This window comes from Salmo salar, chromosome 05 (assembly GCF_965601325.2).
Source record: "Salmo salar chromosome 05, fSalSal1, whole genome shotgun sequence".
NCBI lineage: Eukaryota > Metazoa > Chordata > Actinopteri > Salmoniformes > Salmonidae > Salmo > Salmo salar.
In genome coordinates, this window is record NC_138295.1 from 83,275,209 (window position 1) to 83,298,629 (window position 23,421).

General features: G+C 43.8%; 1 protein-coding gene across 7 annotated transcripts in view; it reads right to left on the reverse strand.

The window, feature by feature from the left end:
• The window catches only part of LOC106593695 (focal adhesion kinase 1), a 135,461-nt gene that overhangs the window by 84,323 nt on the left and 27,717 nt on the right, over positions 1-23,421 (reverse strand). For 5 of the 7 annotated variants that reach the window (XM_082975746.1, XM_082975747.1, XM_082975743.1 and 2 more), the window contains 5 exons: positions 16,325-16,533; positions 7,234-7,400; positions 3,802-3,889; positions 1,082-1,161; positions 885-947 (listed from right to left, as the gene is read on the reverse strand). In XM_082975746.1, coding sequence (XP_082831872.1) covers positions 885-947; positions 1,082-1,161; positions 3,802-3,889; positions 7,234-7,400; positions 16,325-16,498 — 572 coding nt within the window. In that variant the 5' untranslated portion in view covers positions 16,499-16,533. Of the gene's footprint in view, positions 1-884; positions 948-1,081; positions 1,162-3,801; positions 3,890-7,229; positions 7,401-16,324; positions 16,534-17,483; positions 17,749-23,421 lie in introns of those variants that run through there. The other 2 variants (XM_082975744.1, XM_082975752.1) reach the window with 2 other exon arrangements.

Here is a 23,421-nt window from a genome sequence, read left to right on the forward strand (position 1 = left end):
CGGATATGGTACAGCCTGGAATTGAACCAGGGTGTCTGTGGTGACAACTCTAGCACTGAGATGCAGTGCCTTAGACCGCTGCGCCACTCGGGAGCCGAAAGGACCTTAATGAGTTCAGCATGGCTGTTTCCCAGCAGGAACCCTGGGCTGCATCCCACATCGCACCCTATTACCTACATACTGCCCTACTTTTGACCAGAGATATAGGGAATAGGGTGCCATTTGCGAAGCGTCCAGAGTGAGAGGTTCACGAGGAAGGCAGTCAATTTACACTAGCCTACATACGTCTAGCCAGGAGAGAGGACACACACGGTCAAAGGCTCAGCACAGCACAGGCTCATAGAGGTGAATTGTAGGATCTCTGTTCGAAGACAGTGTTAAGATAATGACGTGTATGTTGTTAATACAGAAATACATAATTTTTAAAAGTCCAATACAGCCATTTTTTTATCTCAATATAAATCATTTCTATGTAACAATTAAGTACTGGAATTGTTTTCAACTAAAATTGTCAAAAATAAACAAAAATAGCTTCTTAGCAAATAGCAGTTTCTCAAGCAAGAATTTTGCTAGGACTGCCTTGGAGTGGTCTGAGTGGGGAGGGGGAAACTGAAAACAAGCAGTTATGGGCAGAGAGGTTTGGAACTCTCTTTCTTATTGGTCTATTAACTCATTTACCACCTGGTGATGTCAGCAGGCAGGCCACCAAAACAGACTGAAATTGCAGGCAGTCTTTTCAAACAGCTCTTACACTAAAAGGGCATTATCATAATTTTCCCAACTTTACAGTATTATTCCAACCTCAAAGTGTGGAAATATATATAAAACACAAGTAAAATCTAGTTTTTGACTGCACTGGGCCTTTAAGTAAAATAATCACTTACTCTAATAATTCATAATTTGATTTCTTATCCAGGGCATTTCCTCGCATTTCCCTAAAAAATCTCCTGTAACAGAAAACAAAAGATAATAAACAAATTGTGAGTTGTCAAAATGTATATCTAATTATGGAATATTGGACGAGTACATGAATTCACTGTTTATAAGATATCAAATATCAAGTATTTGAAATAGAACTCACCTGATTTCAAGGCAGCCCAATTTAAGTGCAATGTCTTGGTCGACTCGATCAGCTACCTCCAACATGTAGTCACTCTTGACCTGAGAAACATCATCACAGTCATTCTCCATGACAACATGTAGTCACTCTTGACCTGAGAAACATCATCACAGTCATTCTCCATGACAACATGTAGTCACTCTTGACCTGAGAAACATCATCACAGTCATTCTCCATGACAACATGTAGTCACTCTTGACCTGAGAAACATCATCACAGTCATTCTCCATGATAAAGAGAACTCCTAAAGTAGTGACAGGTAGTATAGTGAGCATTGTGAATCTACTGTAAGACAGCAACAGGTAGATGGAAAGAGGTCCTCAGTTACTTGTGGTTGTCATCAGATGCTCAGCAGGTAAAGCAATGCCAGGATAGCCGGTTCGATTCCCTGGACCACCCACGCGTAAGTCGCTTCGGATAAAATCGTCTCCTAAATGGCATAGAGATTCTGTCCACACCTGACAGTCCCAACTCAATCTGAATATGATTATATTATTAATTTGTTCATCTGACTGAGCTGCTCACATGGACTTTAATGAGCCACGAGACTTGAGGCTAACTCAGTTCTCTAAGAGAGAAAACACCAGAGCTTGTATGTAACAGCAGCAGGTGGCCGTCCTATCACCTCTGACCAGAACATCAGCCATCAATGTCTATTCATTTCTAGGTGGTTCTATATGTTGAATCGCTGCCGTTCCTAACACCCAGCAGGGGATGGCTGCCGTTCGTATCACCCAGCAGGGGATGGCTGCCGTTCATATCACCCAGCAGGTGAATCTACCAGATTGTAGCCACACACAGCTTTCAGCTGTTGGACTTTCTGGTGGGTTTCTTCTCTAAGAACCTCTGGCCAGCAGCCCAGACAGCTATATAACGCACTCTCAGTCCCACTGCACCACCCCAGCAGGGCCGTTTCACTGTCTCCAGAAGCTATTTAACAGAGTTTATATAGCCTGCAGCCATTTGAAGTATAGCCAGCTGACGTTGTCACACATTGTCCTCTACCTGTGGTGAAAAAATCATAATACACTATAGTGTATTTCTCTGATAAACACAGAGGGAAGAACTCGGAATGGTTTCTGTCCACACCTGACGGTCCTAACTCAATCTGAATATGGTTTCTGTTCACACCTGATGGTCCTAACTCAATCTGAATATGGTTTCTGTCCACACCTGACGGTCCTAACTCAATCTGAATATGGTTTCTGTCCACACCTGACAGTCCCAACTCAATCTGAATATGGTTTCTGTCCACACCTGACGGTCCCAACTCAATCTGAATATGGTTTCTGTCCACACCTGACAGTCCGAACTCAATCTGAATATGGTTTCTGTCCACACCTGACGGTCCTAACTCAATCTGAATATGGTTTCTGTCCACACCTGACGGTCCTAACTCAATCTGATTATGGTTTCTGTCCACACCTGACAGTCCCAACTCAATCTGAATATGGTTTCTGTCCACACCTGACAGTCCCAACTCAATCTGAATATGGTTTCTGTTCACACCTGACGGTCCTAACTCAATCTGAATATGGTTTCTGTCCACACCTGACAGTCCCAACTCAATCTGAATATGGTTTCTGTCCACACCTGACGGTCCTAACTCAATCTGAATATGGTTTCTGTCCACACCTGACGGTCCCAACTCAATCTGAATATGGTTCTGTCCACACCTGACGGTCCCAACTCAATCTGAATATGGGGACGGTCCCAACTCAATCTGAATATGGTTTCTGTTCACACCTGACGGTCCTAACTCAATCTGATTATGGTTTCTGTCCACACCTGACAGTCCCAACTCAATCTGAATATGGTTTCTGTCCACACCTGACAGTCCCAACTCAATCTGAATATGGTTTCTGTTCACACCTGACGGTCCTAACTCAATCTGAATATGGTTTCTGTCCACACCTGACAGTCCCAACTCAATCTGAATATGGTTTCTGTCCACACCTGACGGTCCTAACTCAATCTGAATATGGTTTCTGTCCACACCTGACGGTCCCAACTCAATCTGAATATGGTTCTGTCCACACCTGACGGTCCCAACTCAATCTGAATATGGGGACGGTCCCAACTCAATCTGAATATGGTTTCTGTCCACACCTGACGGTCCTAACTCAATCTGAATATGGGGACGGTCCCAACTCAATCTGAATATGGTTTCTGTCCACACCTGACGGTCCCAACTCAATCTGAATATGGTTTCTGTCCACACCTGACAGTCCCAACTCAATCTGAATATGGTTTCTGTCCACACCTGACAGTCCTAACTCAATCTGAATATGGTTTCTGTCCACACCTGACGGTCCTAACTCAATCTGAATATGGTTTCTGTCCACACCTGACAGTCCCAACTCAATCTGATTATGGTTTCTGTCCACACCTGACAGTCCCAACTCAATCTGAATATGGTTTCTGTCCACACCTGACAGTCCCAATTCAATCTGAATGGTTTCTGTCCACACCTGACAGTCCCAACTCAATCTGAATATGGTTTCTGTCCACACCTGACGGTCCTAACTCAATCTGAATATGGTTTCTGTCCACACCTGACAGTCCTAACTCAATCTGAATATGGTTTCTGTCCACACCTGACGGTCCCAACTCAATCTGAATATGGTTTCTGTCCACACCTGACGGTCCCAACTTAATCTGAATATGGTTTCTTTCCTCACCTGATGGTAGAAGTAGTTCAGTGTAGGTTTGTCTTCTGAAAAATGGTTCAAGAATCCTTTTGGCAAGTAGCGTATCCGTAGCTCATACCTGTGGAGAAAGAAATGCCATATGGTTAGCTCGATGCTAAAGAGGACGAAGAAACAACTCAGAAACAAGGTTCCAAAGGAACACATTGATACAGAAGAGTTAGGACAGAGCAAATGCTGTTTTGATATCTAACAACCTCTGTGTGTTATTATACAGCGCTGTGAATGTGTAAGCTGTATGGTACAAGCCAGCACGTTGTCATTATTCTGTACTTTCCCAGAGGATCCTTTCATATGGAACTGATCAAAGAGATCAGTGAGACTGAGTCTGCTTCCCAAATGGCACCCTATTACCTACATAGTGCACTACGTTTGACCAGAACCTTATGGGCCCTGGGCAAAAGTAGTGCCCTATATAGGCATAGGCATCATCGAGACATCATCATCATCTTTGGCAGGGAGAGACCTCCATGATCATTCCTGGAATAACTATAACATCCAGCCACAGCCTTCTGATCAACCTACAAGGTGAAATAAACTACTGAACAGCTTGAAATAGCTGCTTGTTCAAACTCTGTTCTAAGCCTGTTCCTTCTAATTACAAAGTCTTTGACTAGAGAAAACCTTTCCCGGCTCTGTCATATCAGATCAGATGGTCTTTGAATGCAGTTCTGGTGTTTTCTACTCAGCTGTGATCTACACCAGAGAAAGATAATAGAACAGCAGCCAGTGGAAGGTACATGACTCAGTACATTGTGATTCTATGTGTAAAAGGCAAGTCATTCATTTGATGTCTGTATGAATGGCTTGAGGACAGTGTCATGGGTATTGAATGAGTATTTTAGAGTGTCTGCTGGTCTGTCAACACTTCCATTGAACCAGTGTTCTAGAATGTTTCTTCGATGAACATGCTATTGACACGACAGTGAGATCCAATGTTCAAGATAAATTTCTCTTCAACAATAAGGTAAATTAGGATCATTTTCTCCTAATGTATCAATCGCTTGCATTTATTGTGCAAACTACGCACCATTCACCAGCTCAACAACGGAGACACAGAAAGACAAGCAGTAACACACTCCATGGCATGAAAGCATTGAGACGAGGTCAACCCCACACACCCACACACACACACACACACACACACACACACACACACACACACACACACACACACACACACACACACACACACACACACACACACACACACACACACACACACACACACACACACACACACACACACACATCCATTATCCATTCTTCCTTTCAATAGCCTTGTACAGCCTGGTGAGGAATGCAAGGCTAATGAGACACATAGCATGTGGTCTGACACTGGATGTGTCCCAAATGGTCACCCTTTAAAGGGAACATGGAACCATTTGGGATGCAAGCATTGAAATGCTCTAAAAAACAGAAATGTAACAAATGGACACTGCAATAGGTCTACTTCCTGTGTTAAATCACTACAGCATCTGAATGGTGTTTCATTTTTGCTATTACTGACGATACAGGGCTTATTCTATCGCCAGAAGGAATTAAGGCTGAATAAAGAGACTATTTCATAATGAATGAGCAGCACAGTCACTGAGTATCCCCTGAGCTAACTTCACCAGAGAACCACTAACAATAGCACGCAGTCAATTCATGTCCTCTGTATTATTTAGCTCCATTACTTCTGCACTGATGCCTGACTGAGATGAGGTGGGGACAGACAGAATGAGCTCTGCTGTGGTGGTTGTGGTCTACAGTATAAAGCATGCATTATCTCACTGTGTTCAATGGTAGGTCCTACCGTCCTATGCAAATACAATGCTGCTTAGGAACAGAACAGGTTGTTCTGCGAGGTAGAACGTATTGTATCATTGAGTATTCTTAGAACATTCACTTAGAACAGTTACGTTCCATCTTGATTTGTGAGCATCACAGTTGGGATTCATATATAATTCTGAGAAGGACAGGTGGCCAGGGTTTAAACTGAGTCATGAAACGCCTGCTGTCATGTTTTTATTCTTTGGGAACATCTAACTAGGCCTGTTACATTATTCAAATGTATTCTTCCAGCTGGACACATTTCAGAATTGAAGAGACACATGCGCACACACGCACACATGCGCACACGCACACACACACACAAAGTTATAATAAGGTGAGTGAGAAGCAACCTGCCCAGAGAACAGTAGTATCTGTTAGAGGAAGGCTGGATAAAGTTCTAAAACACATCCTTTACCTCCCAAACATGTCAACACACTGCCCTGTCTGGCCATGAAGGAAGCAGAGGTGAGGGGGGGTACAGTGTGGAATATCACCCAAATAAAAGCTGTCTAGACATTGCTCTGCTATCTCTGATATGGCATTTCTCTCTCCATATCTTCCACTCAGTCAGGAGTAGAAGGGAATCACATAAACAGATAGTTCAGTCCTCTCTAATTACTATCCTCCTCAACACTTTCTCAGTTGACTTTGTCAGTGAATCTCTCATTGTAGTCTAATTTCCCTTCCAACAACAGTGATGAGACAGGAGGAAACATGTATATTAGCCTATAAAGGCCTAATTACATTGGAACGCCATATGGAGGGTTTTCAGCCTGCTTCAGAGGAAGCATGATTTATGCAGGCAGATGGGAAGGAAATTCAAGGCCACTCGGCCTAATTAACAGCATGGCAACAATTGATTTTCGGTTCCGTTGCAACTCTGCCCAATTCCCCCATCCGTGGGTTTACATTTGAAAATACAAGGCACATAAAATCCTGATTTCATCCCTGTACTACATTGATCAAATAACCAAGCGCCTTGCAACGACATTGACTGCACACATCTCCCTAGTAACAAGGGCACTTCGTTCCATGACATATTTTAGCCCCTTGGCTTTGCCACTGGTCTGAATCCATTAAAAGAACCAAATTCGTTCCCATATTTTCTCTTCCAAAAAACGGGCCAAGGAAATCTGCCATTTTAGCTAGTGAGCACTAGTTAGACAGTTTAAACACGGTCATGCGTTTCAAGTGGCAAGGCTGTAGCCCGGATGTCTTACTCACATAATTGAGTTATGAATTAAGTTACGCAAAGCTCATAAGGTAGTGTACATGCACTTATAATGCATTATGACGATGGTATTCATAGGAAGTGTTTGAATATTTATATTAAAGCAGAATTACATGGAGCGAATATGCATAAAGGCGGCAGCGTAAAGGCTTTTAAGGTGACAGAGCAGTGTAAATATGGCTTTATACAGTATTTCAACGTGCCTATGTAGCCTGCTCCCAGATCAGTTTGTGCTGTCTTGCCAATGCAACAATGACAATAGGAGTTGGTCAAACAGCACATACGGACAGAACTGGGACCAGGGATCAGCAGTGTAAATATAGCTTCATACAGTATGTCTCTGTCCTAGTTCTTACCTCCACTCGTCCTGAGGGTGGAGCAGCTCGTACCTCTCCCTGACGCGGGACACCCCCATGTCGGGGTGCAGCCAGTGGATGTTCCCTGAGCGCAGGTGGCTGAGACGCAGGCCCAGACAGGAAACACACTTCACCTTGTGGATGTCTGCTATCTTCTGGATGATACCCTGTCAGATTACACATGTGTAGACACACACTTAGGCTATAGAGTCACTCTGAAATGAATTTCAGTCAATGTCAATGGACAGACGTGTAGACAGTATACACACTGAGGTTAGAGGAGGAATCACTCAGAGATGAGATTCAATCAACAACACGTCAGTCATAATCCTAAAAAGATCAGTGTGGCTGTGTTCCAAATGGCACCCTATTCCCTTTGCGGACGAAGAGTTTGATTGACAGTAATTGACAGTAATGAATTGTCCTACAGATTGTAGTTTGTGATTCAGAGGGCAGGAGATATAGATACATGAATAGCAGTCATAGTGACATATTGGTAGTGTGACAGACAGCAGTGGGGAGGGCCTTCCTTGGCCCATCCATCCCTGTAGTCCAGGGGTGACATGATGACTTCAGGAGAACCATCTATTCACCCATCCATCCCTGTAGTCCAGGGGTGACATGATGACTTCAGGAGAACCATCTATTCACCCATCCATCCCTGTAGTCCAGGGGTGACTTGAGGACTCCAGGGGAACCATCTATCTATGACAGTAGATAGAATAAAAAGAAAAGCTTGGCAGAGTTACACTGAATGATAGATCGTCCTCTCTCTCTCTTCCAGGAAGAGATTGTCATTGCGTGCAGAAGCAAGGGAAGGGGCGCAGGGCGGGTTAAATAATCCATCATTGAAATGCCACTGTGGGGCTTATGACACAATCTGAGAAGTGACACCCCCGCTTGGTTAAAATGATTAACGAGAAGACCTCCCCATCTCTTTCAGGGATGACATGTTCCATTACATCCCTCAACATCGTCTGACATCACTACTTCAGGTATTGAAGTTAGAGGCCATTGAACCATAGAAGCAGTCTACTTTGAAATGAAGCGCTTTGCCATTACAAGAGCCAGACACCTAAAAACTAGAAAAAAACGCAATAGCACTGTTTGTCCATTTTGAGACGCCATAGCAAGTATACACTTCATCAAAATAGTAAGAATTAATCTAAGATAACTCAATAAATCTGTCATTCATTTTGACGTTTATGCGGAGGAGATCTTGGTTGCACAATTTTACATCTAACTAAGATGTTTTGTGCAGTATTTCTCAAAATAAAAATTGTATGAAAGCGGGTCATCTCTCGTTGAATGACAACAAAGACTTTATTGAAGAACGCCTACTGTTGACCAATCACCGATGAAGAGGCCTAGACTTCAGCTACTGACTTCGGCTTGCCTCAAGAAAGATGTTGTGTGCCTGAACAGCCGGAAAAACCCTTACTGAAGTCCAAAACAAACTAAAACGGCACAAAATGTCATCATAATATATGCACTAACTCTTCTTAATTGTTTTCGCTGGAAACCATTTGGAAGCCTTAAGCAGGCCGGCACCCGTGTCCCACTGGGCCATGGCTCCGGCGGACTTTCTCTCACCTGGGGCCAAAGCCAGGCCACTGGTACTTTTCAACTTGCATTTACATAACATTGGCAAACTGTGGACTTCACCTTCTCACAAAGCACCTTCTCACAACTCCTCAACGTCAGCCCTAGCTATAGAAACACAATTGCCCTAATATACCATAAGGGTGTATAGACTAGTGTAACACTGACGTTACAGTTGAAAAGCAGCAATAGTGCACTACTTTTGACCAGCGACTATAGGGCTGTATAGGGAACAGGGAGCCATTTGGGACACTCAGAATGTTGATAGGTAACTGTCTGTCTATCTAGCAGGCAGAGGTGTTTTGTTTTTTGTTTTATTTATTTATTTAACCTTTATTTAACCAGGTAGGCTAGTTGAGAACAAGTTCTAATTTACAACTGCGACCTGGCCAAGATAAAGCAGAACAGTGCGACAGAAACAACAACACAGGCCATTGAACCATAAATTAGAAGCAGTCTACTTTGAAATGAAGCGCTTTGCCATTACAGAGCCAGACACCTAACAGAAGAGATGTGGTAGCAAAGCCTTTTGGAATCTTTTCCAAGAAACACTTGTTTAATCACCTCGTTAACTAGCTATTCTTTTCACCTCCTAAACTCTCTTACAGTCTAATAAGAAAAACTTGTTTTCGTTTTCCGTTACAAAACATTGTAGCTACAGTGTGCCCTACTGAACGGCAGGTAGCCTAGCGGTTAAGAGCATTGGGCCAGTAACCAAAAGGTAACTGTCTGTCTGTCTGTCTGTCTGTCTGTCTGTCTGTCTGTCTGTCTGTCTGTCTGTCTGTCTGTCTGTCTGTCTGTCTGTCTGTCTGTCTGTCTGTCTGTCTGTCTGTCTGTCTGTCTGTCTGTCTGTCTGTCTGTCTGGTAGGTAGAGCAGATGGTTAACCTGTTAGGGCTAGGGGGCAGTATTTACACGGCCGGATAAAATACGTACCCGATTTAATCTGGTTATTACTACTGCCCAGAAAGTAGAATATGCATATAATTATTGGCTTTGGATAGAAAACACCCTAAAGATTCTAAAACTGTTTGAATGGTGTCTGTGAGTATAACAGAACTCATATGGCAGGCAAAAACCTGAGAAGATTCCTTAAAGGAAGTGGCCTGTCTGACAAGTTCTTGTTCTTCTTGACACTCTTTATTGAAAACTGAGGATCTTTGCTGCAGCCCCTGGCTGAAAAACATTAGCGCCTTTGGTAAGTGGTCTATCAGAGGACAATGAGACTGAGGCGCGTGCACGAGGCGACCCCATGTTTTTATTTTCTCTCTCTTTGTACTAAAACACAGATTCCCGGTCGGAATATTATCGCTTTTTTACGAGAAAAATGGCATAAAAATTGATTTTAAACAGCGGTTGACATGCTTCGAAGTACGGTAATGGAATATTTAGAATTTTTTTGTCATGAAACGCGTCGGGCGCATCACCCTTCTTTACCCTTTCGGATAGTGTCTTGAACGCACGAACAAAACGCCGCTATTTGGATATAACGATGGATTATTTTGAACCAAACCAACATTTGTTATTGAAGTAGAAGTCCTGGGAGTGCATTCTGACGAAGAACAGCAAAGGTAATAACATTTTTCTTATAGTAAATCTGACTTTGGTGAGTGCTAAACTTGGTGGGTGTCTAAATAGCTAGCCTGTGATGCCGGGCTATCTACTTAGAATATTGCAAAATGTGCTTTCACCGAAAAGCTATTTTAAAATCGGACATAGCGAGTGCATAGAGGAGTTCTGTATCTATAATTCTTAAAATAATTGTTATGTTTTTTGTGAACGTTTATCGTGAGTAATTTAGTAAATTCACCGGAAGTTTGCGGGGGGTATGCTAGTTCTGAACGTCACATGCTAATGTAAAAAGCTGGTTTTTGATATAAATATGAACTTGATTGAACAAAACATGCATGTATTGTATAACATAATGTCCTAAGATTGTCATCTGATGAAGATCATCAAAGGTTAGTGCTGCATTTGGCTGTGGTTTGGGTTTATGTGACATTATATGCTAGTTTGAAAAATGGGTGTCTGATTATTTCTGGCTGGGTACTCTGCTGACATAATCTAATGTTTTGCTTTCGTTGTAAAGCCTTTTTGAAATCGGACAGTGTGGTTAGATTAACAAGAGTCTTGTCTTTAAAATGGTGTAAAATAGTCATATGTTTGAGAAATTGAAGTAATAGCATTTCTAAGGTATTTGAATAACGCGCCACGGGATTCCACTGGCTGTTACGTAGGTGGGACGAAATCGTCCCACTGGCCCTAGAGAAGTTAACTGTCTGTCTAGTTGGTAGAGTCGATGGTTAACTGTCTGTCTAGTTGGTAGAGTAGATGGGTAACTGTCTGTCTGTCTAGTAGGTAGAGTCGATGGTTAACTGTCTGTCTAGTTGATAGAGTAGATGGGTAACTGTCTGTCTGGTAGGTAGAGTAGATGGGTAACTGTCTGTCTAGTTGGTAGAGTAGATGGGTAACTATCTGTCTTGTATGAAGAGTAGATGGTTAACTGTCTGTCTAGTAGGTAGAGTAGATGGTTAACTGTCTGTCTGTCTAGTTGGTAGAGTAGATGGTTAACTGTCTCTCTAGTAGGTAGAGTAGATGGGTAACTATCTGTCTAGTAGGTAGAGTAGATGGGTAACTGTCTGTCTAGTAGGTAGAGTAGATGGGTAACTGTCTGTCTAGTAGGTAGAGTAGATGGTTAACTGTCTGTCTGTCTGTCTAGTTGGTAGAGTTGATGGGTAACTGTCTGTCTAGTAGGTAGAGTTGATGGGTAACTGTCTGTCTGTCTAGTTGGTAGAGTTGATGGGTAACTGTCTGTCTGTCTGTCTGTCTAGTTGGTAGAGTAGATGGGTAACTGTCTGTCTAGTAGGTGGAGTTGATGGGTAACTGTCTGTCTGTCTGTCTAGTTGGTAGAGTAGATGGTTAACTGTCTGTCTGTCTAGTAGGTCGAGTTGATAGGTACCTGTCTGTCTTTCTAGTTCGTAGAGTAGATGGGTAACTGTCTGTCTGTCTGTCTAGTAGGTAGAGTAGATGGTTAACTGTCTGTCAGTCTTGTAGGTAGAGTAGATGGGTAACTGTCTGTCTAGCAGGTAGAGTTGATGGGTAACTGTCTGTCTGTCTAGTTGGTAGAGTAGATGGGTAACTGTCTGTCTAGTTGGTAGAGTAGATGGGTAACTGTCTGTCTAGTAGGTAGAGTTGATGGGTAACTGTCTGTCTGTCTAGTAAGTAGAGTAGATGGGTAACTGTCTGTCTGTCTGTCTGTCTGTCTGTCTGTCTGTCTGTCTGTCTGTCTGTCTGTCTGTCTGTCTGTCTGTCTGTCTCTCTGTCTGTCTGTCTGTCTGTCTGTCTGTCTGTCTGTCTGTCTGTCTGTCTGTCTGTGTGTCTGTCTGTCTGTCTAGTAGGTAGAGTAGATGTTAACTGTCTGTCTAGTAGGTAGAGTCGATGGTTAACTGTCTGTCTAGTTGGTAGAGTAGATGGGTAACTGTCTGTCTGTCTAGTAGGTAGAGTAGATGGGTAACTGTCTGTCTAGTTGGTAGAGTAGATGGGTAACTATCTGTCTAGTAGGTAGAGTAGATGGTTAACTGTCTGTCTGTCTAGTAGGTAGAGTAGATGGGTAACTGTCTGTCTAGTAGGTAGAGTAGATGGGTAACTATCTGTCTAGTAGGTAGAGTAGATGGTTAACTGTCTGTCTAGTAGGTAGAGTAGATGGGTAACTATCTGTCTAGTAGGTAGAGTAGATGGGTAACTGTCTGTCTAGTAGGTAGAGTAGATGGGTAACTGGCTGTCTAGTTGGTAGAGTAGATGGTTAACTGTCTCTCTAGTAGGTAGAGTAGATGGGTAACTATCTGTCTAGTAGGTAGAGTAGATGGTTAACTGTCTGTCTGTCTGTCTAGTTGGTAGAGTTGATGGGTAACTGTCTGTCTGGTAGGTAGAGTTGATGGGTAACTGTCTGTCTGTCTGTCTGTCTGTCTGTCTGTCTGTCTGTCTGTCTGTCTGTCTGTCTGTCTGTCTGTCTGTCTGTCTGTCTGTCTGTCTGTCTGTCTAGTTGGTAGAGTAGATGGGTAACTGTCTGTCTAGTAGGTAGAGGAGATGGTTAACTGTCTGTCTGTCTAGTTGGTAGAGTAGATGGGTAACTGTCTGTCTGTCTAGTAGGTAGAGTTGATGGGTAACTGTCTGTCTAGTTGGTAGAGTTGATGGGTAACTGTCTGTCTGTCTAGTTGATAGAGTAGATGGGTAACTGTCTGTCTAGTAGGTAGAGTATATGGGTAACTGTCTGTCTAGTAGGTAGAGTTGATGGGTAACTGTCTGTCTAGTAAGTAGAGTAGATGGTTAACTGTCTGTCTGTCTGTCTGTCTGTCTGTCTGTCTGTCTGTCTGTCTGTCTGTCTGTCTGTCTGTCTGTCTGTCTAGTTGGTAGAGTAGATGGTTAACTGTCTGTCTGTCTAGTAGGTCGAGTTGATAGGTACCTGTCTGTCTTTCTAGTTCGTAGAGTAGATGGGTAACTGTCTGTCTGCCTGTCTAGTTGGTAGAGTAGATGGGTAACCGTCTGTCTAGTAGGTAGAGTTGATGGGTAACTGTCTGTCTGTCTGTCTGTCTGTCTGTCTAGTAGGTAGAGTTGATGGGTAACTATCTGTCTGTCTGTCTAGTAGGTAGAGTAGATGGGTAACTGTCTGTCTGTCTATCTAGTTGGTAGAGTAGATGGGTAACTGTCTGTCTAGTAGTTAGAGTTGATGGGTAAGCGTCTGTCTGTCTGTCTGTCTAGTTGGTAGAGTAGATGGGTAACTGTCTGTCTAGTAGGTGGAGTTGATGGGTAACTGTCTGTATGTCTGTCTAGTTGGTAGAGTAGATGGTTAACTGTCTGTCTGTCTAGTAAGTCGAGTTGATAGGTACCAGTCTGTCTTTCTAGTTCGTAGAGTAGATGGGTAACTGTCTGTCTGTCTAGTAGGTAGAGTAGATGGGTACCTGTGTGTCTAGTACGTAGAGTAGATGGTTAACTGTCTGTCTGTCTAGTTGGTAGAGTTGATGGGTAACTGTCTGTCTGTCTAGTTGGTAGAGTAGATGGGTAACTGTCTGTCTAGTAGGTAGAGTAGATGGGTAACTGTCTGTCTAGTAGGTAGAGTTGATGGGTAACTGTCTGTCTGTCTAGTAAGTAGAGTAGATGGTTAACTGTCTGTCTGTCTGTCTGTCTGTCTGTCTGTCTGTCTGTCTGTCTGTCTGTCTGTCTGTCTGTCTGTCTGTCTGTCTGTCTGTCTGTCTGTCTGTCTGTCTGTGTGTCTGTCTGTCTGTCTAGTAGGTAGAGTAGATGGTTAACTGTCTGTCTAGTAGGTAGAGTCGATGGTTAACTGTCTGTCTAGTTGGTAGAGTAGATGGGTAACTGTCTGTCTGTCTAGTAGGTAGAGTAGATGGGTAACTGTTTGTCTAGTTGGTAGAGTAGATGGGTAACTTCTTTGGGATAGGGGGCAGTATTTTCACGGCCGGATAAAAAACGTACGCGATTTAATCTGGTTACTACTCCTGCCCAGAAACTAGAATATGCATATAATTAGTAGACTTGGATAGAAAACACTCTAAAGTTTCTAAAACTGTTTGAATGGTGTCTGTGAGTATAACAGAACTCATATGGCAGGCCAAAACCTGAGAAGATTCCATACAGGAAGTGCCCTGTCTGACAATTTGTTGTCCTTCTGTTGCATCTCTATCGAAAATACAGCATCTGTGCTGTAACGTGACATTTTCTAAGGCTTCCATTGGCTCTCTAAAGCCGCCAGAAAGTGGAATGGGATGTCTGCTGTCTCTGGGCAAAGAACAGCAGCAGATTTTGTTAGTGGTCAGCCTGGGGACAGCGAGACTGAGATGCGCGTTCACAAGACTACTCCATTTTTTTCATCCAGCCTTTGAATGAAAACAACGTTGCCCGGTTGGAATATTATCGCTATTTTACGAGAAAAATCGCAGAAAAATTGATTTTAAACAGCGTTTGACATGCTTCTAAGTACGGTAATGGAATATTTAGAATTTTTTTGTCACGAAATGTGTTTGCGCGTCACCCTTCGGATAGTGACTTGAACGCACGAACAAAACGGAGCTATTTGAATATAACTATGGATTATTTGGAACCAAAACAACAATTTTTCTAATAGTAATTCTGAGTTTAGGTTGTCCCAAACTTGGTGGGTGCCAAATTAGCTAGCCGTGATGGCCGAGCTATGTACTCAGAATATTGCAAAATGTGCTTTCGCCGAAAAGCTATTTTAAAATCGGACATAGCGATTGCATAAAGGAGTTCTGTATCTATAATTCTTAAAATAATTGTTATGTATTTTGTGAACGTTTATCGTGAGTAATTTAGTAAATTCACCGGAAGTTTTCGGTGGGTATGCTAGTTCTGAACATCACATGATAATGTAAAAAGCAGGTTTTTGATATAAATATGAACTTGATTGAACAAAACATGCATGTATTGTAGAACATAATGTCCTAGGAGTGTCATCTGATGAAGATCATCAAAGGTTAGTGCTGCATTTAGCATTTTTTGTGTCTATGTACTCTCCTAACATAATCAAATGTTTTGCGGTCGCTGTAAAGCCTTTTGGAAATCGGACAACGTGGTTCGATTCAGGAGAAGTGTATCTATAAAATGGTGTAAAATAGTCCTATGTTTGAGAACTTTGAATTATGACATTTTGTGGTTTTAAATTTGGCGCTCTGATTTCTCACTGGCTGTTGAATAGTGTGGGACGATTTCGTCCCACCTCCCCTAGAGAGGTTAACTGTCTGTCTAGTTGGTAGAGTAGATGGTTAACTGTCTGTCTGTCTGTCTAGTTGGTAGAGTAGATGGGTAACTATCTGTCTGTCTGTCTAGTTGGTAGAGTAGATGGGTAACTATCTGTCTGTCTGTCTAGTTGGTAGAGTTGATGGTTAACTGTCTGTCTGTCTAGTAGGTAGAGTAGATGGGTAACTGTCTGTCTAGTAGGAAGAGTTGATGGTTAACTGTCTGTCTGTCTAGTAGGTAGAGTAGATGGGTAACTGTCTGTCTAGTTGGTAGAGTAGATGGTTAACTGTCTGTCTAGTTGGTAGAGTAGATGGTTAACTGTCTGTCTAGTAGGTAGAGTAGATGGGTAACTGTCTGTCTAGTAGGTAGAGTTGATGGGTAACTGTCTGTCTGTCTGTCTTGTAAGTAGAGTAGATGGGTAACTGTCTGTCTAGTAAGTAGAGTAGATGGGTAACTGTCTGTCTAGTAGGTAGAGTAGATGGGTAACTGTCTGTCTAGTTGGTAAAACTACAAATACATACCTCTGTATTCCCCATAGCAGTACTATTGTCTTGAACAGTCATATTACAGACTGTAATCTCGGAACCCAAATGATTTGATGAATGCTCACCTCCGGCCTACTGTACGGATGATAGGGAGAGACTATACAGACAGTAACTTAAAGAAACATAGTTGCTGGAAATGTGGTAAACTGTGTTTAACCCAATCAGCTGCTCAGCTCACCCTGACGTCAGTGGCATCTCCGTGGCGGATGTGGCTGGCCCAGGTGGATGGTTCACTGTTGCTCTCCAAGTAGTGGTGGATCTTGAGCACGCGGTCCATTGTCCCCGGCTTCGACACCCCACCGCCCAACCCAGCATGGTGGTTCAGGTTGGGGTCCAGGTACGCTGACGCCATGCTTCCTTTGGTGGGGGCTAGCTGTCTGTCATATTCTGAAGGTAGGGAGACAGAGGGGAGAGAAAGAGAGAGGAGGGATGTAAAGAGAGATATCGAGAGGGAGGGAGGGAGGGCTCCTGGTGAATTCACACTAGACGACTGTGTAACTTTCTCACCACTATAACTTCATCTGTAACAGTAACAAAAGTGGACTGGAGAGAATAGAACAGACAAACGGATGGCTGGACAGACTGACAGATAACAGTGAGGTCTGCAGGCTGAAGTGGACTGAGCTGGGCTTGCTACAGTAGGCTGGCCAGACAGCTGGGTGGCTTTGGACAGTGAGCAGGGAGCAGCGCTGTCAGAAGCACTGCCAGCATTACAACAACCCTCCTCATGAACCACAAACTGGGGCCATTATATATAAGCTGTTTGGATTGTGGTAGAAACAGTCAGGGGTGAAATTTGGGGTGTGTGTGTGTCTGTGTGTGTGTGTGTCTGGGGTGTGTGTGTGTAGGGGGGGGGGGTGGGGGGTGTATGGTAATAGGTACAGCCAAGACAGTACCGCTTTGCTTGTTAAAACATGGCTTTTCTAGTGTTTTGGAAAGACTGACCCAGAGCTACTCAGTGACATTCCTCAGCCTTCCTGACTGTATCTGCTGTTGGCAACATCACTAGAATAGAGCACCACAGGAAAACCTGCCCTTACTCAACACCAAAAACACGCACATTCTCAGATGTCTACCTCCTCAATGTTACTTTCTGGTAACCCAGACAGAACACATGTATGAAGACAGAGGTAAATATCCTAACTTTTGACAATCAGTCAGACAACATTGAAGCAATGGAGATTAGTACAAACACAACTGGTTCATTTGAGCCCACGACTGGACAACTTCCTTTCAGAGTTGTTCTTTAATAAACTCCTGTCAAACTCAATTCAAACACTACTATTCTGATCTAACACCAGCACAGCAACAACAGTCCAATCAGTCACTCCTCCTACCTTTACTGATGAAGGGCCAGCAGGTACACTCCACTGTAGAGTTCCGTAGTGACAACATTAGTGCTATAGCAACAGCACACTAGGTTACACAGTAGAGTATGTCCACTAGGTTACACAGTACAGTATGTCCACTAGGTTACACAGTAGAGTATCGACAGATCCATGGGATTTCTTCCAGGCACAAACACACTTCTTCTTACCCACACATCTCTCTCTCTCTCTCTCTCTCTCTCTCTCTCTCTCTCTCTCTCTCTCTCTCTCATACGAAGTGAACAACACATTCACGTCTTTCCTGTCCAGTTACGTCACATCCTGGTTATCACAATGCGGTCTGTCCGCTCAGGAGCCACAGTGAGTCATCACTCCTGTCTCCTCACACGGCACAGAGCTCTTCCTGGCTGAGAAGAGGAGAAGCCTGTGCTGTGATCAACATGTCACTGCTGTTTCATGGTAGAGCTCTTCCTGGACTGAGCTGAGGGGGGCGAGGCCAGAGTCCTCTCTGCAACACAACATAGTTCCTCTCTCTTCCTGACTGATAATGACAGCACAGAGCAGTCAGCCAGTCAGCCAGGCTGCAGTCAGCCAGTCAGTAGTCAGCCAGGCTGCAGTCAGCCAGTCAGCAGTCAGCCAGTAAGCAGTCAGCCAGGCTGCAGTCAGCCAGGCTGCAGTCAACCAGTCAGCAGTCAGCCAGTCAGTAGTCAGCACTCAGCCAGGCTGCAGTTAGTCAGCCAGTCAGTAGTCAGCCAGTCAGTCAGTAGTCAGCAGAGCAGGCACAAGGACAGTGATGAGGGGGGAAGTATAGCCTAGCCTATCTGCTGACTCTGCTAGTTCTTTACGGATTGACCTACAGTCACCTCTAACTGAGACACTCTCTCTCTCTCACACACACACACACACACACACACACACACACACACACACACACACACACACACACACACACACACACACACACACACACACACACACACACACACACACACACACACACACACACACACACACACACCGCAGGGTTAGTTACAGAGGCAGGTCAGCACAGAGAGGAAAGTAGGTGATTATCTGACGGAAAAACCAAGAACCCTTTCATAGAAGACAAAGTTATACCTGCCGGGAAACGTTTATGAGATTAGCCGACTTGACAAAATGCCTCATCATACTGACAAAGCTCCTTGAGTGAACCTACTGTATGGAAGAATGATAAATGACTTCATGTCAAACATCTTTAAGGCTTAGTTGTTATTGTGACTAATTGAGTCAACATAGTGCTACCCTAAGGTAAACTATTGAAGTACACACACATAACCTAATCAAACAGTCCTTAAATAGCCCTACTAAATAAACCTTCTGTCAACATTATCAGGAACTTTCTAGCATGTCTGTCTACTGACTGCCTCAGTCAATTCCCCTACTATAGTTTCTGAAAGACCTTTACCAGGTTAGGCTAATCATTATAGGACACAGACTGACACACACATCCCTTGTAGTGACTGAGAGGCTGGAGGGCCAGCAGACTAGGAGATGAGAGATGGTTAACAGGGGTGATACAGGAAAGGACAGAGACTTAATGTTGCTCAGACTCCCCAAATAACAGACTCCCCAAATAACACTCATTTGATTGTAAGACTGACATATATGTCTCAATTACTGTACATCAACTTGATACAACTCACTCTGGGTTATCCCATGAATAATATCAGCCTAATAATAACAGGCTGCTAATAGGATAATAGGATAATAATAGCCTAGTTGTTATCCCTCAGGGTAAAACATGCCAACAGTGTTTCCTCGTTATTTCAACTCAATCCAACATCAATCAAAATAGATGTTGACATCAGGTCATTGCCGTGGGATGTTTAGTTATCAAATTAATTCTTCATTTCCTTGTAGTATGGACAAAGCTTGGTATATAAGCTTGGATAATATAGTTCATAGAGTAGCCCACTATCTGTCTAGCTCGTGAGAGTATTGACCTCATTACTCTAGGTGTACTGTAGTCTCATCCTAAAGAGATTGTGTAACAGTGTCTCGGTGGCTCGGAGGGATTGACTGTGGGACTGCAGTCTTCTCTCTAGGTTAGTTACTGACAGTAGTCTGAGCCCACATTGGCCAGAGCAACGCTGCTATAACAACACGTGTCAATACCAATGAGAGTCAAACAGCACTTCATCAGCACTACTGAACAACCACAGATTTCTGTTCCACTGTTTCGATGCGGTGAAGAAAAACATGGGCTTTTTCCGAACTCACAGAGGGCCCGTTCAGCAGCTAGGCCAGGCTATCTCCAGGGAGGGCCCGTTCAGCAGCTAGGCCAGGCTATCTCCAGGGAGGGCCCGTTCAGCAGCTAGGCCAGGCTATCTCCAGAGAGGGCCCGTTCAGCAGCTAGGCCAGGCTATCTCCAGAGAGGGCCCGTTCAGCAGCTTGGCCAGGCTATCTCCAGGGAGGGCCCGTTCAGCAGCTAGGCCAGGCTATCTCCAGAGAGGGCCCGTTCAGCAGCTAGGCCAGGCTATCTCCAGGGAGGGCCCGTTCAGCAGCTAGGCCAGGCTATCTCCAGAGAGGGCCCGTTCAGCAGCTAGGCCAGGCTATCTCCAGAGAGGGCCCGTTCAGCAGCTAGGCCAGGCTATCTCCAGGGAGGGCCCGTTCAGCAGCTAGGCCAGGCTATCTCCAGGGAGGGCCCGTTCAGCAGCTAGGCCAGGCTATCTCCAGGGAGGGCCCGTTCAGCAGCTAGGCCAGGCTATCTCCGGGGAGAGCCCATTCAGCAGCTAGGCCAGGCTATCTACAGGGAGGGTTTGATCATGGCCTTCTATTCTTACAGGACAATGCAGGCTACTGATGCAACACATCTTACTGTGAATGTGAACAATACTGAAAACAAAAGTCAAATACTAGAAGTAAGCAAAGGAAATAGGAACTAGATTTGGAGGCATGTGAGTACATTTTCTACTGAGAGGAAGTGTTTAATTCAAACAAGCATGGTGCAAGGCAGAGGGACAAGCTGCAACTGGACACCTGTACAGTTATCTTAAGGTTCAACATACAACCATCTTCATTCAGAGAAAAAGGCGTGTGTACACACACACACACACACACACACACACACACACACACACACACACACACACACACACACACACACACACACACACACACACACACACACACACACACACGTCAATATTTCTAAGAAGGTAATGAATGCATGGTCTCAAAACCTTAGTTAGAAAACATAGACATGTAGAACAGGGCTGTTAATTCTAGTCCTGAAGGGAAAGGACCTCACCCAACTGCTTGCTGTGCAGCCGATGGATTCATTTCATTGGCCTACTCTGACTAGGGGGAATCAGGTCTGGTATCCACTCCTGTTTGAACATATAGACTATTTGATTTATTCCTTATTTTACCAGGTAACCTGTTAGGGCTAGGGGGCAGTATTGACACGGCTGGATAAAAAACGTACCCGATTTAATCTGGTTATTACTACTGCCCAGTAACTAGAATATGCATATAATTATTGGCTTTGGATAGAAAACACTCCAAAGTTTCTAAAACTGTTTGAATGGTGTCTGTGAGTATAACAGAACTCAAATGGCAGGTCAAAACCTGAGAGATTCCTTTACAGGAAGTGGCCTGACTGACCATTTATGGTCTTTCTTTGACATCTCATTCCATTACAAAGGATCTCTGCGGTAACGTGACACTTCCCACGGCTCCAATAGGCTCTCAGAGCCCGGGAAAAACCTGAATGTCGTCATTCCAGCCCCAGGCTGAAACACATTATCGCCTTTCTCAAGTGGCCGATCAAGGGACTGTGGGCTTAGGCGCGTGCACTGGCCGCCCCCGTCTTTGTGTTTTTTCCTCTGTTTACCGAAAAGGAGATTCCCGGTCGGAATATTATCGCTTTTTTACGAGATAAATTGCATAAAAATTGATTTTAAACAGCGGTTGACATGCTTCGAAGTACGGTAATGGAATATTTAGACATTTTTTTGTCACAAATTGCGCCATGCGCACGACCCTGATTTACCATTTCGGATAGTTTCTGGAACGCACGAACAAAACGCCGCTATTTGGATATAACGATGGATTATTTGGGACCAAACCAACATTTGTTATTGAAGTAGAAGTCCTGGGAGTGCATTCTGACAAAGACAACAAAGGTAATAACATTTTTGTTATAGTAAATCTGATTTTGGTGAAGGCTAAACTTGCCGGGTGTCTAAATAGCTAGCCCGTGATGGCTGGGCTATGTACTTAGAATATTGCAAAATGTGCTTTCACCAAAAAGCTATTTTAAAATCGGACATATCGAGTGCATAGAGGAGTTCTGTATCTATAATTCTTAAAATAATTGTTATGCTTTTTGTGAACGTTTATCGTGAGTAATTTAGTAAATTGTTAGTAAATTCCCCGGAAGTTTGCGGGGGGTATGCTAGTTCTGAACGTCACATGCTAATGTAAAAAGCTGTTTTTTGATATAAATATGAACTTGATTGAACAAAACATGCATGTATTGTATAACATAATGTCCTAGGGTTGTCATCTGATGAAGATCATCAAAGGTTAGTGCTGCATTTAGCTGTCTTCTGGGTTTTTTGTGACATTATATGCTAGCTTGAAAAATGGGGTGTCTGATTATTTCTGGCTGGGTTCTCTGCTGACATAATCTAATGTTTTGTTTTCGTTGTAAAGGCCTTTTTGAAATCGGACAGTGTGGTTAGATTAACGAGAGTCTTGTCTTTACATAGCTGTAAAATAGTCATATGTTTGAGAAATTGAAGTAATAGGATTTTTAAGGTATTCCACTGGCTGTTGCGTAGGTGGGACGAATTTCACGTGGACAATAATATATACGGTAACAATAATAATATGGACAATAAAGTTATATTCCAGGTTGAACAAAAACATGAGGGCTGGCCTTTTGTGTCATGCTCCTTGTTTGGACTACAAGGCCCTGTAGCAACACAGTAGCCTATATTTCCCCCTACAGGCTCCATCTACCCTCCATAGTTCCCCGGGTGGTCTCTGTGAGCTGTGGCATTAGAAGGAGACGAGAGTAAAGTCCATACCATACAGGGAGCCAGGCTGGGCATTGTGAGGAGCAATGTGATGATCCTGAGGAGACTGAGTGACTGGCTTGCTGTGTGTGTCCTTTAATGCTGTTGCATCTCACATCTTTCATTGACCACAACATTCCTCCAGCTGAAAACTAAGCCTTTTCTTTTAATGGCTTTGAAATCTCTTGCTTTGACCAAGAATTGTTAAACAAATACCACAGATCAGTGTCACTGATTGGGGGTGGGGTGTGTGTGTGTGTGTGTGTGTGTGTGTGTGTGTGTGTGTGTGTGTGTGTGTGTGTGTGTGTGTGTGTGTGTGTGTGTGTGTGTGTGTGTGTGTGTGTGTGTTTGTGTGCATGCGTGTGTGGGGACAAGTGAGTCACAGTACAAAATCTGATTTGATCCATTTGGCCCCAACGGCATTACCATGAACCAAGGGCTCAAACAAAACCCCTGCTTCTACAGTACAGTAGAACTGGTCATGTCCAGTACATGGAGCACCATACCTCCACCATCACCATCCTTTACTGTGGAGTTAGTGCTCAGGTACAACACCTGCTGCCTCTGGAGCCTGTATGGCCATGTCCCGAATAGCACCCTATTCTCTACATAGTGCACCTATGAGCCCTGGTCAAAAGTACTGCATTCTATAGGGAATAGGGTGACAACTGGTACGCATCCAGTATCTATCCTATAGTCTGTGGGGACCCAAGCAGATTCCCACTGACTCTCTCCCTCAGTCCCACGGCTCTGCTCTACACTCCTACATCCTCATTAAGACCTGCTACTGCTGGAGCTGCTGCTTCCTCCCTGGATTAAAGCTTCCTTTCCTCTCATCCTCTGCCTACTGTACCAGCTCACACAGAACTATCCAGCCCCCTCAA